Here is a 14,546-nt window from a genome sequence, read left to right on the forward strand (position 1 = left end):
TGCCCCCTGCCACCTGTCGTCCGAGGTCTGCCGCGAGTCGGGAGGGAGCTGGGTGCGGTGGTGGGCGTGGCACTGTGGGTTGGCGAGGAGGCATCGGACGTCAGGGCTTGGGATGAGGCCCCGGGGGGCTGGGAGGTGGAAGCCCCCGCCCTCAGATCTATGCCCCCCGGGATCCCTTCGGAGGCAGTGTGGCCGATGATGGCCAGCACCCTGTTTTCCTCAGTGGTGAGGGGGAGCACAGTGTTGGGGCCACCACCAGTCTTCACTGCCTCCCTCCGCACAACCGCCCCTCTGGTCTTGGTGGTGCTGGCGAGGTCTTGCCATTTCTTCCTCATGTCTGTCCACGTTCTGACTGGGCAGGAGGAGCTGGAAGCAGCCATTCTTTCAGCGGTGGTTATCCAGACAGCAGTCTTTGCTTTGTTGGACACGTTCCCTTTAAAGCGGCCGAATAGGATGCTCCTATTTGCTTCCACCTCGTCAAGGAGTACTTGTATTTCCTCCTTTGCAAACGACGCCGCACGCCTCTTACGTCTAGCATCCATCTTTTCATACGGCCAACTACCCACAGGTCCTAATATAAGATGCATCAGCCAATCCTAGTCCATAATCAATACATTGGAATCACCTGCAATCAGTGATCACACAGGTGAACAACTAGGCAAGCCTAAGTGTGGGCGTTTGTCAATGACCCTTTGGGTCTTCTTGTATTCATAGTCTGTTTTCTAGTTCATCTGAGCGCGTTTTTAAATAATTCATTCAGCACACGCGCCCTTTTGTAGTTGTTTTTCAATCAATATCTGAATTAAGTCACATATTATGGCGGCTTATGCCCTGAGTGATGTTTTTATTTGATCTTTTCTAGCCTATATATATTTATTGAGGTATTGTTCTTATGTCGAGACTTGTTATATTGGAACTTCATTCAAAATCGACTCTTCTGGCATCGATTGCTGTACTTTCAGAACTACTGTGATGGACAGCTCCACCCTAAGAGCTACTTAAGAACTCGTGCACGTCGCGCTCGTGCACCTGACTTTAAGTTGATGGTTGGGAAACACTCGTAAGTAGAAAGTGTTATTGAGTCTACGATGTCGCGAAAATCCACGTAGAACGTTAAGATACGTCGTTATCGGGAAACGAGGCCCTTTTCTGTGGATGATATTTATCATTTTGTAATGTCAGCCTTGTCAGGCAATTATTTTACACTGCTGACCACACGTAACGTTAAACGTTAGTGTTATTCGGTTAACGCAGTAATTTTGAAAGCTGGCTAATCGCTAGCTCCTATCATTAGTCACCTGTGTAGCTAGTTTAAAACTTTCACTATCTTCGGGGGAAAACCTCTGATGCATTAGTATGAATATAAGATATGCCTATGCATAATAATTAAGCCATAGAAAGGGAAGCTTACATAATAGGCTACTGGGGTTTTTGTTGCCCCCCCCCCCCCCCCCCCCCCCCTGTGCTGTGGGCCCCTAGAATTGTCATCACCTTTAACCCCTAAACGACGGCCCTGCCAGCGGCAGCCATGTTTGTTGAAAACTAATTCAACCCAAGAGCTCTTTGGTGACGTAGTTGATTACCTTACGGTTGATCATCTGTCCATCATCGTATAAAGCCCGCCCTGACAATTTGATTGGTCCAGGAGATTTTTTACTTCTGATCATTTATCCCCAACGGAGCAGTGCCAGACCGAACTTCTAGACCTTAAATGTTGTGGGCGGGACTAAGTTCGGTCTGGTATCCAGGCTACATAAGAAGGGTAGTGATACAAAAATGATTTGTATTTAAAAAGTAAGAAAGGAAAAATTAAAATAAGAATTTGTGATCATTAAAAACAAGTTAATTGAGCAATACCTGGAAATCTGAATGATTACATTAATTTATTGCAAAGACATTTACAATTAAAACTCAGTCGGGTCACTTTTGACCCATGTTGTGTATCAAAAGGTTAAGGTGGTAGAAAGAAGGAAGATTGCTAGTTGGATGTCTTCTGTCACTTATGCTTGTGCTCCATTACGTCTTTACAGCGTTCACAACCGCTCCAGCATTTCCGCGTGAACACAGATTTTTCTTGACGGGTGGACGCGATAAAAAAAAATCCAAAAATGTTTCTAGATTCAGGCAGTGCAGGTTCCGTGTGGACATGGCCCTAGTTCATCTCTGATTAGATCACTAGAGGCTGTCCTGATTAAGTTCATCTCTGATCATATCAGAAGTTAATGGTGTGAAAACCAAGTTGATCCACTATAAAAAAAAAATAAGGTATGTGTTCTCTGTCGCATAAAGTGCCGTAAAAGAAGTTCCCACATGGTTTTGTTGTTATTTTGGGCATTTTTATAGTGTTTTAACGGTATTGTAATGTAATGTGAACTTATGGAACAAAATGTATTTTAACTGTTGATTTTTTTAACTGCTCTGTAGTGAATATAACCAAAATCATTGTCTCCTATTTCAGTTTGACCAGTCTGTATCTGACATCATCATGAAAAGGGGCACATTATCTTTCCTAATCTTCACACTGACCCAGGTTATTGAGGTAAGGAACAAACATAAAGCGAACAGTAGGGTTTGTTACAAGAAATTAAACGAAAATGACACCTACAAATGCAGCCCTATAAACTATACATTAGCGTACATATAAACCCGTCAGAAAGATGCTTAAAACAAGTTGTTACTTAAGATTTACATCCTTTGTTGTGTAGACTACATGCCTGCAATTTTATCAGTCCTTGGCGGTGAATGGTTGTCAAGTGATTAATAGATATCAAATGAATTACATGATTTGTGATTAATGCATCTAAATTGATCGCACATATCAATTTGCTGTGAGAAGCTAATTAAAAATCAAAGGCTGGCCATTGATTTGAATTGACAAAGTAAATAAGCCTGGGCAGTTTGATGTTTACCACATTAATGGCAAACAACAGATACTTCTATTTACTGTATTTAATGGAGTACATATTTGCTTTATTCCATCTCGTAATATGCCTAAAACCAATAAATTCAGTCATTTGGGTAATTTCAGATTACACCAAATACAGTAAGCACTGATCAAATCTGGCTAGCTTGCGAATTGTCACCAAATGTCACAAAACAACATGCACCATGGTCAAATGAAATGCTGTTTATAATTTAGTTGAATATAACAAAGCTTGTTACGATTGTGGTTAGAAATATTACAAATTACCAGGGCTTTGAACCAGAATTTTTTCCCAATTGGTTCGTTCCGAACAGAAACAGTATTTTAACGTTTCCGGTTTTCGTTCCAACCCTAAAATTGACGTTCCTGAACCGGTCAGAACAAAAAAATAAAGTTCCTGAACCGGTTAATAGTGTTCCATGTCAGCTGCGGGACATACAAATAAGTAGGCTGATCATTAGGACTTTAAAATAATCTTATATGTCTCTACCTTGTCATTAAACATTAAAAAAGCACTATAGGCTACATTATGTAAGCGGCAACTGTAATTCTGCATTTTGTAAGTATTATACATGAGTTAAGACAAGGAAAATGTATGCCATGTTGTTTATTGGGCAAACAAAACATAACAGCATTTGGCCAAACCTCGTCAGGGCCCAATCAGTGCATTTTTGTCAACAGAGACAATACAAATATTACAAAACTACAATGGTATCTACATACATCCATCAATGTTGTATTTGGATTTGTTAGTCGCGGGGTCAAATGAATAATGCTGCCGCATAGGATTCTCGCAATGTCTTCCCATCTGAACAAAAAAGTTAAAATTCCAAATATGGGAACTACCGTATTAGCCTACGTTTTAAATAAAGACTTAACAAACTAGGGTAGGTTATGCTGGGCAATAGCCAGGTAGTCTACTGCCAATGCTAACTGTATAACTTAGCTATAATTTCGGTACCACTTTACAATAAGACTCCATTATAAATGGTTTATAAATGGTTTATAAACAGGTTATTAATTAGGTTGTAAACACTTTATAAGTCGTTAATAAGCCCTTAAAAATGAGTTATAAACACAGTTTTTATACATCGATGCAGGCTCACTATTTTGGAAGATCCACATCTTGGCAACCCACTGTCTATCCTATAACTTGCTCTACTAGCCCAATTGCACACTCCCTGCCTTTCTTGTATCTGTTACTAGAGATTAAACCCCATGACGGGGGTCCCACAACGTGCCCCCCCCCCCCCCCCCCAAAAAAAAACTTTACAATAAAGCTCCATTTTGCCAGTTACAAATGTTTGTAACTGATAACTAGATGATGATGTGTTTCACACTTTAAAATAAGGCTCCGTTTTGCCAGTTATAAATGTTAGTAACTGATTAATAGAGGGTGATTTGTTGTGTAATGAGAAGTAGGCAGTAACTTGATTTTAGATGGATGGATACTTTATTAATCCAGAGGGAAATTTTAGGGCATCCAGTAGCATCCAGACACAACATCCATTTTTTTTTTTCAATTTAAATTTGAATTACATGGGACATCCATCCAAGATCAAGCTACTGCTTACTACTCATTACACAACAAATCACACTTTCTTAATCAGTTACTAACATTTATAACTGGCAAAACGGAGCCTTATTGTAAAGTGTGAAACACATCATCATCTAGTAATCAGTTACAAACATTTATAACTGGCAAAATGGAGCTTTATTGTAAAGTTGTTGTTTTTTTTTTGGGGGGGGGGGGGGGGCACGTTGTGAGACCCCCCCTTCTGGGGTTTAATCTCTAGTAACAGATACAAGAATGGCAGGGAGTGTGCAATTGGGCTAGTAGAGCAAGTTATAGGATAGACAGTGGGTTGCCAAGATGGGGATCTTCCCAAATGGTGAGCCCGCATCGACAAATAAAAACTGTGTTTATAACGCATTTTTAAGGGCTTATTAATGCTTTACAAAGGGTTTACAACCTAGTTAATGACCTGTTTATAAACCGTTTATAAACCATCTATAAACCATTTATAATGGAGTCTTATTGTAAAGTGGTACCATAATTTCCTTAACTTGACCCTGCAGATTTTTACAACAATGCATTAGAAATTCGTAGCCTATCTTATAGAATTCCTATTTTAAAACAAACATGTGTGAGATACTTGGTACAATATTTACCTCTTCTTAAGATTGAGTTTGAGAGACTGGTGGCTATAGATTTGATCCGATAAGGCTACTAGCTGGCGGCGCGCGGCAAGGTTCTCTAAGTGAACGACCGGAAGAGAACATCACCAATCATATTGCATTTAGGAATCTTGTGAAAGAGCGAAAAAATTACGTTATTAACCGGTTACCATTATTTTAGGGAAACGATTCTGATCCGGAACATAATTTTTTTTTAAAGTTTCTGGTTTTCTTTCTGTTCCTAGCAAAACATCAAAGGTTTCTGGTTTTCGTTTTCGTTCCGTGAACCGGTTCAAAGCCTTGCAAATTAGCTTCAGATTCAGTGTTTGTTTATGCATAGTTTAATGTGATTCACCTATACTAAAGACCAGGGTGATTCAGGTGTTAAAAGTCTCCTTAGTTCCCTGTAGACATGTTGATAGAGAGGTGAATGATTGATACCTTCACCTAAAATTTCCTGAGCTATTCTTTCACACTGAGTAAGATACACTTCCCAGGCCGAGTCATTATCTGGCATAAGCCTAGGCCACCGTGCATCAGTTAGAGGCGAGGCATAGCCACCTTAGTATATTCTAGAGCAAAAGAAAGCACAGTATCTTTTAACTTTACCCAGTAAATAACACTTGTATATTGTGTTTTGAGTGGCAAATACGGCAAAATATGGCTTAGAGCTCCAGGTGTGAGTGGAGTTGCCATTCCCAAAGTACCCTGTACCCCGAGTCCCTTGTAGGTAACATTTATGCCACGGACCACTTCTGCTCCCTGTATGTCTGCTTGTGTTGTAGTCCTAATGGGGGCCATTTGAGGTAGCTGAGATGGCCAGTTCTGGGAGACAAAAAGTGTGGGATAGAGATTTCCCTGAGGCTTCAAAGCCAGAGGCAGGGAGGAGCTGTAGGCACACTAGTATCTGTTACAGCAGCAATTTGTATAGACTTATCCTCAACTTGTGATATGGCGTCTCCAACTCTGACCACTAATTTAGTTATTAGCTTGGCGTAATTTGCTATACCTCTGGGGTATTTTATATCAGTAGGTCGGATTTTTCACAGTAAATTGACTATCGTCTGAAACTTGTCAGTAGCATGCTTCATGTTCTCTCGCAGTCTAGGAAATGAAGCAGGCTTTGACTCCAAAAAGCCTTGTGAATGCTGTGTCCATCTACTAATGAGATAGCGGGTGAATTGCTTTCTCTTCTTCTCATATTTAACTCTCATGCTTTTTATCATTTACAATTGTGGCCATAGCAATCTGGACGATCAAAGGAACCCTATTACTTGAATCCTGACTGGCCATTGCGAATGACTGGTCTCCACAATTTAACTTGAACAATTTCTAAATTCAAGTTTAAAGCCAAAGTGGTGGAGACTCAGTTGGAGAATGCTCAATCAGAAAACAGGCCTTTATTCGTGCAATGATGGATCAATAGAGAGAGGGATGCTTCACTCAAAAGATTCACCTATATCTCTGATTCCTAATTCTGATTTGCAACTCCTTCAATGTGAAGTAAGGGAAGCTGCAAGATGTTTCTGACATCATCAGTCAGTGATATTGATTGGTTGTCCATGGTGAAAATGTCATTCTGTGTGATTTTTTTATGATTCAGGAGCTAATAACTATGATTTAACTAGCAGTGGTGCAACCAGAAAAGAATGCAGCGCTATTTTAAAACTAGCAAGTTTCAACATAAGGTTTAAAACCCAAACTTATGATCAAACTTGCGCTCAACTGGTGTAACCGACTGCTAAACACTGTGTAGGGTCTGGCCTCCTTGGTCATTTAACTTGCCAGTAATCTAAGGTCCATTATTAGGGAGGTCCTCTAGCCTGGGCATTGGATACGCATCAAAGTGAGAATGAGCGTTCACGTGCCAAAAGTGACAAGTCTGCATGCTGCCGTCCTTCTAAGGAACAAGGAAGAAAGGCTGCTTCAAGCACTGCCCGACCTTTCAATCACCCCGAGCCTTTGCATCACCTGTAGCTCCTCCAGGTAACAACCGCTCAGGAACTCTGTACATCATCTGCTGGACTGGAGTGAAGAGTGAAGTCCTTCAGCTGGATGTTATTTACAGCCAGGGAAGTAACTCCAGGCTTATCTTTTGCAACTTTCGGGGGTTGTGGGGTCAGATGAGACATGTCTGACTTCCCTGCTAGACTCTCTGTGGAAAGAACTGCTCATGGGTGGTTAGATCGTTGATATCTGGATAACACAGTGCAAAGGCGTTTTGGACATTACGTCAAAACGGTTATTTCTTCATATTCTGTTGATATTTCTAGTTGATTTTTGAATGTTTTAAACTAAACATAGCACCTTTAATCCCGAGTAACCCATACACCTGTCTGAGTGTGTTGAAGAGAAAGGTTGTACCCTGATCAGTGATGATCGCCTGATGGATCCCTACCCTTGAAATAGTACCCAGAGCAGGTGCAATGGATCTGGCAGTGGCTTTGCATAGGGGAAAGGCTTCTGGGTATCTGGTGGTGTAATCATAAATTACCTAGATGTATTTGTGGCCTCTCTGTGTCCTCTCTGAGGGCCCAACAATGTCCATTCCTATCCTAGTGAATGGCACATCCATCACCGGAAGAGATTGTAAAGGAAAAGGCCTGACCTTGTGATTGCTGAACATGTGATTGGTGGGACATGTCTTGCAGAAGCTCTGCATGTCAATGTACATGCCTAGCCAATAATACTATCAGCTATCCTCTCTAAGGTTTTCACATTTCCCAGATGACCTGCCCAGGGGATGTCTGACCCCTGGGATCACTAGCTGCTCAATGCTGCCCCCTGTCGATTGGTGGTATAGCAAGCCTTTACAAACAAGGTAGTATTCTCCTGAACGAGCTTTGGCTTGCCCTGTGCTCATTCCATCTAAATAGCTAGCTAATGGGAGCTAACTAAGTTACTAGTGTAAGCTCCCTAGTTTGCGGGTGAAAAAACATGTGTTTTTGGTGTAATGGATATCCTAGTGTGACTTTACGATATTTACTGCTAGCAACTACATACACTGACCTTGTTCGACCACAAGTGTAATGGGGGTATGATTAGTACGGTTTTCTGCCATGGTTGATGAGCAGCATTAAAATGATATAAAACACCCATCATCAACCGACAGGGTTAATAGAATATTAATAAAGCACGCTAAAGTTGAAGAATGGACAGGAGGCAGAGTCGGTTTCAGTTGGCTTGTATTGCAGCATGGAGACCCCTCTCGCTGTTGGTTCAAGAACGGTCTAACCTGATGCAGTATGCTATCAGGTTTTATACAAAGAGAAGGGGGTAGGATACAGTGAGAGGGTCACCTATGGGGGGATGGGGATGCCAGGACACAAGGCCTGTAGCAGGAAGGGGGGGGGGAGGGTCACATGTCATTTGCATTGGATCTCAGTGAGAGACAGACGTAGTATACTTTCAGAGTGAGTTGTAGATACAGAGAAGTACATCTTTACCTATAACAATAACAATAATTCCAGTTCCATCAGTCCCCCAATTGAGCATATCTATGCTCACACAATAATAACCAGGCAACAGCCAATCAGGGCAGGACACATCGAAATATGTTACAGATAGGGATGATACAACTTAACAATGGAATATCTATTTGCAGTTCCATCAGTAGTTATCTTGTGACCACACAGAGCCCACATGCAGAGTCCTTCTGCCATGTTCTCTGGGTGGGTAGTCTCTACCATGGCAAGACGTGCTGAATCTGGTGCTGAAACACCAAGCACGTGGATGGCCAGTTGATGAGTTCAGGTTTCCTTTGTGTCCACAGGGTTGTCAAGAGTCCTTTTGTTTAGGCTGAGTGTGTATCTCTGAGGAGAGCTGGACAGTCCATGACCTCAGCCGGAGCCAAAAACACCCGGGACACAGGGAGGTGTTAGATAGGGTGTGTTGATGGCTGCAGATGGGCAGGGGAGGGGTAGTCTTCCCCTACAGTGTTGTGTGTGATCTCAGGGTCCGCATGAGAAACCACAACAGTATGAGGGGTTTTAGAGCCATTCAAACATTTGCATTTGACTGTGATATGGGGGAGGGGGAGGGGTGCTTGGTAAAAGGATTCTGCAAGATTACTTAAGGGGTCAAGGCACATGGCTTGGAGTAAATAAAAATAAAGGTTGAAACAAACAAAGACAAATAGCACATGACTTTGACCAAATAAAAATAAAAAGGAATACAGTTGTGACAAACAAAAGACAACATAAAATAGTGCAGATAAGTCACAACAAGCCTTCAAATCCCCTATATGATAGCTTGGAAGCTATCACCTTTGAAAAGTAAATACAAGTTAAAGCAAGGCATTGTCAGACTTAAATCATACCAGACAATAAACAAAACAGTCAAAAGTATGTCATTCTATATTCACACTCAGTCAGTGAGTGGCATTGAAGTCATTCATCGGCTAGGAGTCGTGTAAGTACATTCATTCATCGGCTGGCCAGCCCACACACACACACATACACACACACACACACGCGCGCGCGCGCTTGCGCAGTTGTTCGCTCAGAACACGCTTTGTCTGACTCGCGGGGAAACAAAGACAAGAGAAGTTAATAATCTGGTTACAACATGTAGGCAACACAGAACACAGAGAGTTAGCAGAAGTTTGCCTCCTCAACATTCACTGGCGTTATTTGACTATCGACAGATCACTTGAACAGCGAGCTCATTTGATTTTACTTAAAAGGGGCATTCCAACATATTGTGGGCCCAGCTAATGTGTCTATACATTTACGTATGTTTTTCCGTAAAGGCATCTTATTTCCATGTATCTTAAACATATACACCCAGGATGAAGGCTTTGTTAAAAGTCTTCACTCCTCTCCTTCTAACTGGCTAAGTTAGATCAATTTAGACAATGGGATAGATGGCTGTTTGAATCACTACTGATAGTCAAGCCTGGCCACTTTAAGAACAAAGACAACACAGATGGACGCACACAGGCTTACACAACGAACATGAAACACGGAGCAGACAAACATATCACGCTGAAACAAACCAACCGAAACCGACCCGTCCTGGTCCTTATAATGAATAGTAAAAGTCAATTATAGCGAACGGGACTTTTTCTTTTATGTGCAAAGGTTTCTTTTGTTTGATGTGAGATCTCCCTACTTCTTCCGATTAAGGTTCTTCAGGGTTAGCACCCGGTTGGAGAGGCTTTACGATAGAGGACGTCTCTGTATGTACAGCGTTACACACAGAGTCCACCGGTACTCTCGGACTCACTGTTGTCCAGACACGTGGCCACAAGTACTACAAATCCGACGCCCGCGTCTGAGACTTTGTTTGAATATATATTGGGATTTAAACCTGAATACGATGCCTTTCACTGTGCTGCAGTGTCGGGTAAATATATATAAACTACTTTACTCAATGTGTGGAAAAGCAAGCGCTTTCCAAGCTTTATCTCACTCACTCCAAACAAAAAAAACAATTTTGCACATAGAATGAAGCGTAAGTCGCTTACCGTTCCCGTTCAAAGTTTTTGAAGCGTTGGCTTGTATTCTTTTGCTGTTTCAGATAGATGTATATCTACCGGCATCGAAGGACCATCTAATAGAATATTAATAAAGCACGCTAAAGTTGAAGAATGGACAGGAGGCAGAGTCGGTTTCAGTTGGCTTGTATTGCAGCATGGAGACCCCTCTCGCTGTTGGTTCAAGAACGGTCTAACCTGATGCAGTATGCTATCAGGTTTTATACAAAGAGAAGGGGGTAGGATACAGTGAGAGGGTCACCTATGGGGGGATGGGGATGCCAGGACACAAGGCCTGTAGCAGGAAGAGGGGGGGGGAGGGTCACATGTCATTTGCATTGGATCTCAGTGAGAGACAGACGTAGTATACTTTCAGAGTGAGTTGTAGATACAGAGAAGTACATCTTTACCTATAATAATAACAATAATTCCAGTTCCATCAGGGTCCTCTATAAATTGTATTAATTTTGCCTCTGGTATGACGCATAATGCTTTATGACGTATATATAATAACCCTTGCATAAATTATAGCCATACCTTCCCCTCGGAATTCACATTACCTTATGCCACAATACTAGAATTCTTGCATATTTGTCAGGTTGCCAGGCAAATGGTTCAAGAAGTGTTTTCTTGCAACTGAAACTTGGAAACCTCTGATGGTTGAAAGTGGCTTCACAACATTATCTTATTGAGGCTAAAGTAACTGGTAAGAATATCACAAACCTTATCACCACAAAGAAATCGAGGTGGGTTGTGTTTTTTAAGCTACATTAAGTAAACTAGTATGGTGGTGATGATACATTATGTAGGTTATTTTTTAGCCGAAATGAACTTATCAAGCTAACAGGCTAGCAAATTGTTGTAAAAGTAAGTATTTAAAGCAGCCGTAGATAAAACGTTTTCATGACTGAATTATGACTAAAATGCCCGCACCTTTAGTCAACTACATTTTGACAAGAAAAAACAGGATATGGTTGATTAAATATGATATAAACTAACATTTATATCACTACTAAAACACATTTAACACTAAAGGACATTTGACACAACACTTAGTTATATAGTAATATAGTTATATAGTAATATAGTTGTTGAAATTAACACTAACATAAGCAAAAAGCTAAACAAACTTATAAATAATAATACAAAATAGAATAAACAAATTACCAATAATAAATAATGAATGAATAACACTAATAAACTCTCTAATAAAATGATAAAGCAGCGGCATGGATGTAAATAAACTACCAAAAAGTATAGAAAAAGTACAGACTGCACTGTGTTTGAGAGCACTTACACTTACACAAGGGTAAAGGTCTGGGGGTATAGAACTAATATACAAAAGCTATTCTCAGAATGTACTCTCTCTGTATATACATGTCAAACTTTGTGAAGTACATTCATTGAAAAAAAATGTGTAACTTTTTTCTTTTTTTTAAATGAATGCATTCTCCACATTTTAGAATGAAACTTGTGTGAGGCATGTGTGAACTTGAAGTGCTTCTGCCTTACAGATGCACAGTCCTGTGGAGATACTGGCGAGGATATCAGACCCTGAACACAACATTACAATGTCAAATATGTCTTTGACCCGCAAACAGATCTTGGCTGGACAGTTTGAGTGCTTCCTTAAGCTCCTTCATGACCAATCACATTTGGATAATGGTAAGACACTCAAATGAAAAAGAGGAGAAATGTTGGTTAATCTGAGATCATGCAGACTACAGAGTTAACATACACAAGCCACTTTGTTTGACACCAGTGCATGTACTGTATATGTAATACTTTATGGACCATGTGTTTGCAATGAGGATACAATAAATGACATCCTCCCCTTGTACTAATGCATTTTTTAACGCCATTTTTCAAGTAATATATTTTGACATTCCTCTCTCCAACTGGGATCCATTTAGATGCGTATTGCAACGGCACATGGGATGGATGGATGTGCTGGGCAGATACCCCCCCAGGAACTACATCACAGCACTGCCCTTCTTACTTCAAAGACTTTGACCCTCACGGTGAGCTCACAAATCAGGTTTGCTGAACAGGAATGGATAAATACTACAACTACTACTACTACTCATAATAATAATATTAAGTACCACTAATAGTATAAAGTAATAATAATAATTGTATTTGTTTTATGTCTGATTAGATTCCATGAAAACAGAACACAAGAGAGATTTCAAAATATTTCTTCAGAGATGAATTACAAAATATTCTGATCTAAAAACAAAATAAGGGGCTGATGTCACCTCGAGTTGTCTTTTATTTGCTATTAGCAAATAATTACGCTATTAGTCGATAAAATATGAACACTTTAAATGCAAGAACAGCTTAATACCATCATTACACCTAGCTTGAATCATGGACAAACTAATTCATTTGTCACCACTGCTTTCAAACTCAAATTTTCAACATCCTAAATGAATAAACAAAATGATTACTTCTGTTGTGAAAAATCGACAGAGATGGTAGTGTTTTTGCTCAAATTCATGCTTTAATAAGCTCCTCCAATTCTCACAAAACACCAAGCAATCTGTTCATGTGGATTTTTTAAAACTTTCCTTACACGGCTTGATTCACAAATGCATTTATTTATTTTTTCAAAAAGGACATTCTCTGCAGCCTATCAGATGTATCTTACAATTTCAGCAAATCACATAAATGTTGATGGTATGACCGTATGTAAACACATTGCGTTACATCTGTGCAGTGTCCACTTACTTGGACTACTACACCATACTGGACATTAAGCATACAACCAAGTGAAGAGTTAAGGTGAGGTCCAAAGGTCTGAGACCTTACAGCCACTTTGTGACTTTCCTTTAACTCAATTGTTCCAAAAAACTGTTAAAGAAGTCGTTCTTCCATCCATCCTGTCCAGCTGTTTTCAACATGCTCTGGAAAACGGGCCAACTTTGGAGTGAAATAAAGGTTTGTATGTACTTTAAACTTTAAAAAATCCAGCACAGACATGCCCTTTGTGAAATGATTGATACTATTGCAGTTTGCTGGCTAATTTTATTTATAGCTAATGTTAGTTTATGTTTGATAAGGCTTAGCCTCAAACAGAGCTTACATTAAAGAACTCATCTCATGCCCATTTTTCATATGGTTCCTTGGGGTCGTAATGAAATGTCTGGAACACTTTGGTCAAAACACCCCAAGGATCATTTAAAACAGCACCCTTTTTACCCTGCCTATAACAGCCCTGCTCAGGGCGACCTGTTTTGAGCGCCAAATGCTAATGAGCCAGCTACTACTTTAGAAACTGGACAACCATAATGTATGATAGAATTGACTCTGAAAAGATAAGCGTTTAACTTAAATTAATTCAAAAGTAACATGTCTTCAGTGCCAGAGCTTTCCTCTTCTGACCTGCAGATAAGGAGCAGTTATTTACATGAATTGCACATTTATGGATCAGTAAAACAGTGGGGAAACAATGGATTGTTTTTCTTTAGTTTGGACCCGGGTCAGCACCTCCGGAGGTCCCGCGAGAGGATGTGTTGCTGCTGGCAGGGTCTTCGGTGGCAGCGACAACAGGATCAACTGCGGCAGCAGGATCTTCCACTTGGGGGTGGGGGGGTGCCTCCAGCCATGTTAGCGGCCATGGTGGAATTTAGCCATGATGGAAGCAGCCTGGAGGCATCGATGGCCTGGTATGGGAATACTCTGGCGAAATGTTCTGTGTGAGCAACCTGTCTGGGTCGAGTGTGGCATTGATGAGCGGTGCGCCTCCGCGCCTTGCGCTGAAAAGTTGAGAATATTTTTTATTATTAAGGTTAAGGGTTCATCTATATTTGCCATCGCCGTTTTCGTTTGTAAAATACTGTTCATACCACATCTACCAGCATCAAGACCGGAAAGAAGTGGTAAAGTAGTAAAGCCCGCCTGTTGCTTGATCTGATTGGCTGCCTGGACCGAGTGTGACATTGATGAGTGGTGCGCTGGAAAGTTGAA

General features: G+C 40.7%; 1 protein-coding gene across 2 annotated transcripts in view; it reads left to right on the forward strand.

The window, feature by feature from the left end:
- calcrl2 (calcitonin receptor-like 2) overlaps positions 1-14,546 on the forward strand; it is a 69,331-nt gene that overhangs the window by 31,114 nt on the left and 23,671 nt on the right. The window contains exons 1-4 of one of the 2 annotated variants that reach the window (XM_080854539.1): positions 965-1,060; positions 2,459-2,539; positions 12,092-12,242; positions 12,491-12,598. In XM_080854539.1, coding sequence (XP_080710665.1) covers positions 2,486-2,539; positions 12,092-12,242; positions 12,491-12,598 — 313 coding nt within the window. In that variant the 5' untranslated portion in view covers positions 965-1,060; positions 2,459-2,485. Of the gene's footprint in view, positions 1-964; positions 1,061-2,458; positions 2,540-12,091; positions 12,243-12,490; positions 12,599-14,546 lie in introns of those variants that run through there. The other variant, XM_080854538.1, reaches the window with a different exon arrangement.

The sequence above is a fragment of the Sprattus sprattus genome (assembly GCF_963457725.1).
Source record: "Sprattus sprattus genome assembly, chromosome: 16".
Taxonomy (NCBI): domain Eukaryota; kingdom Metazoa; phylum Chordata; class Actinopteri; order Clupeiformes; family Clupeidae; genus Sprattus; species Sprattus sprattus.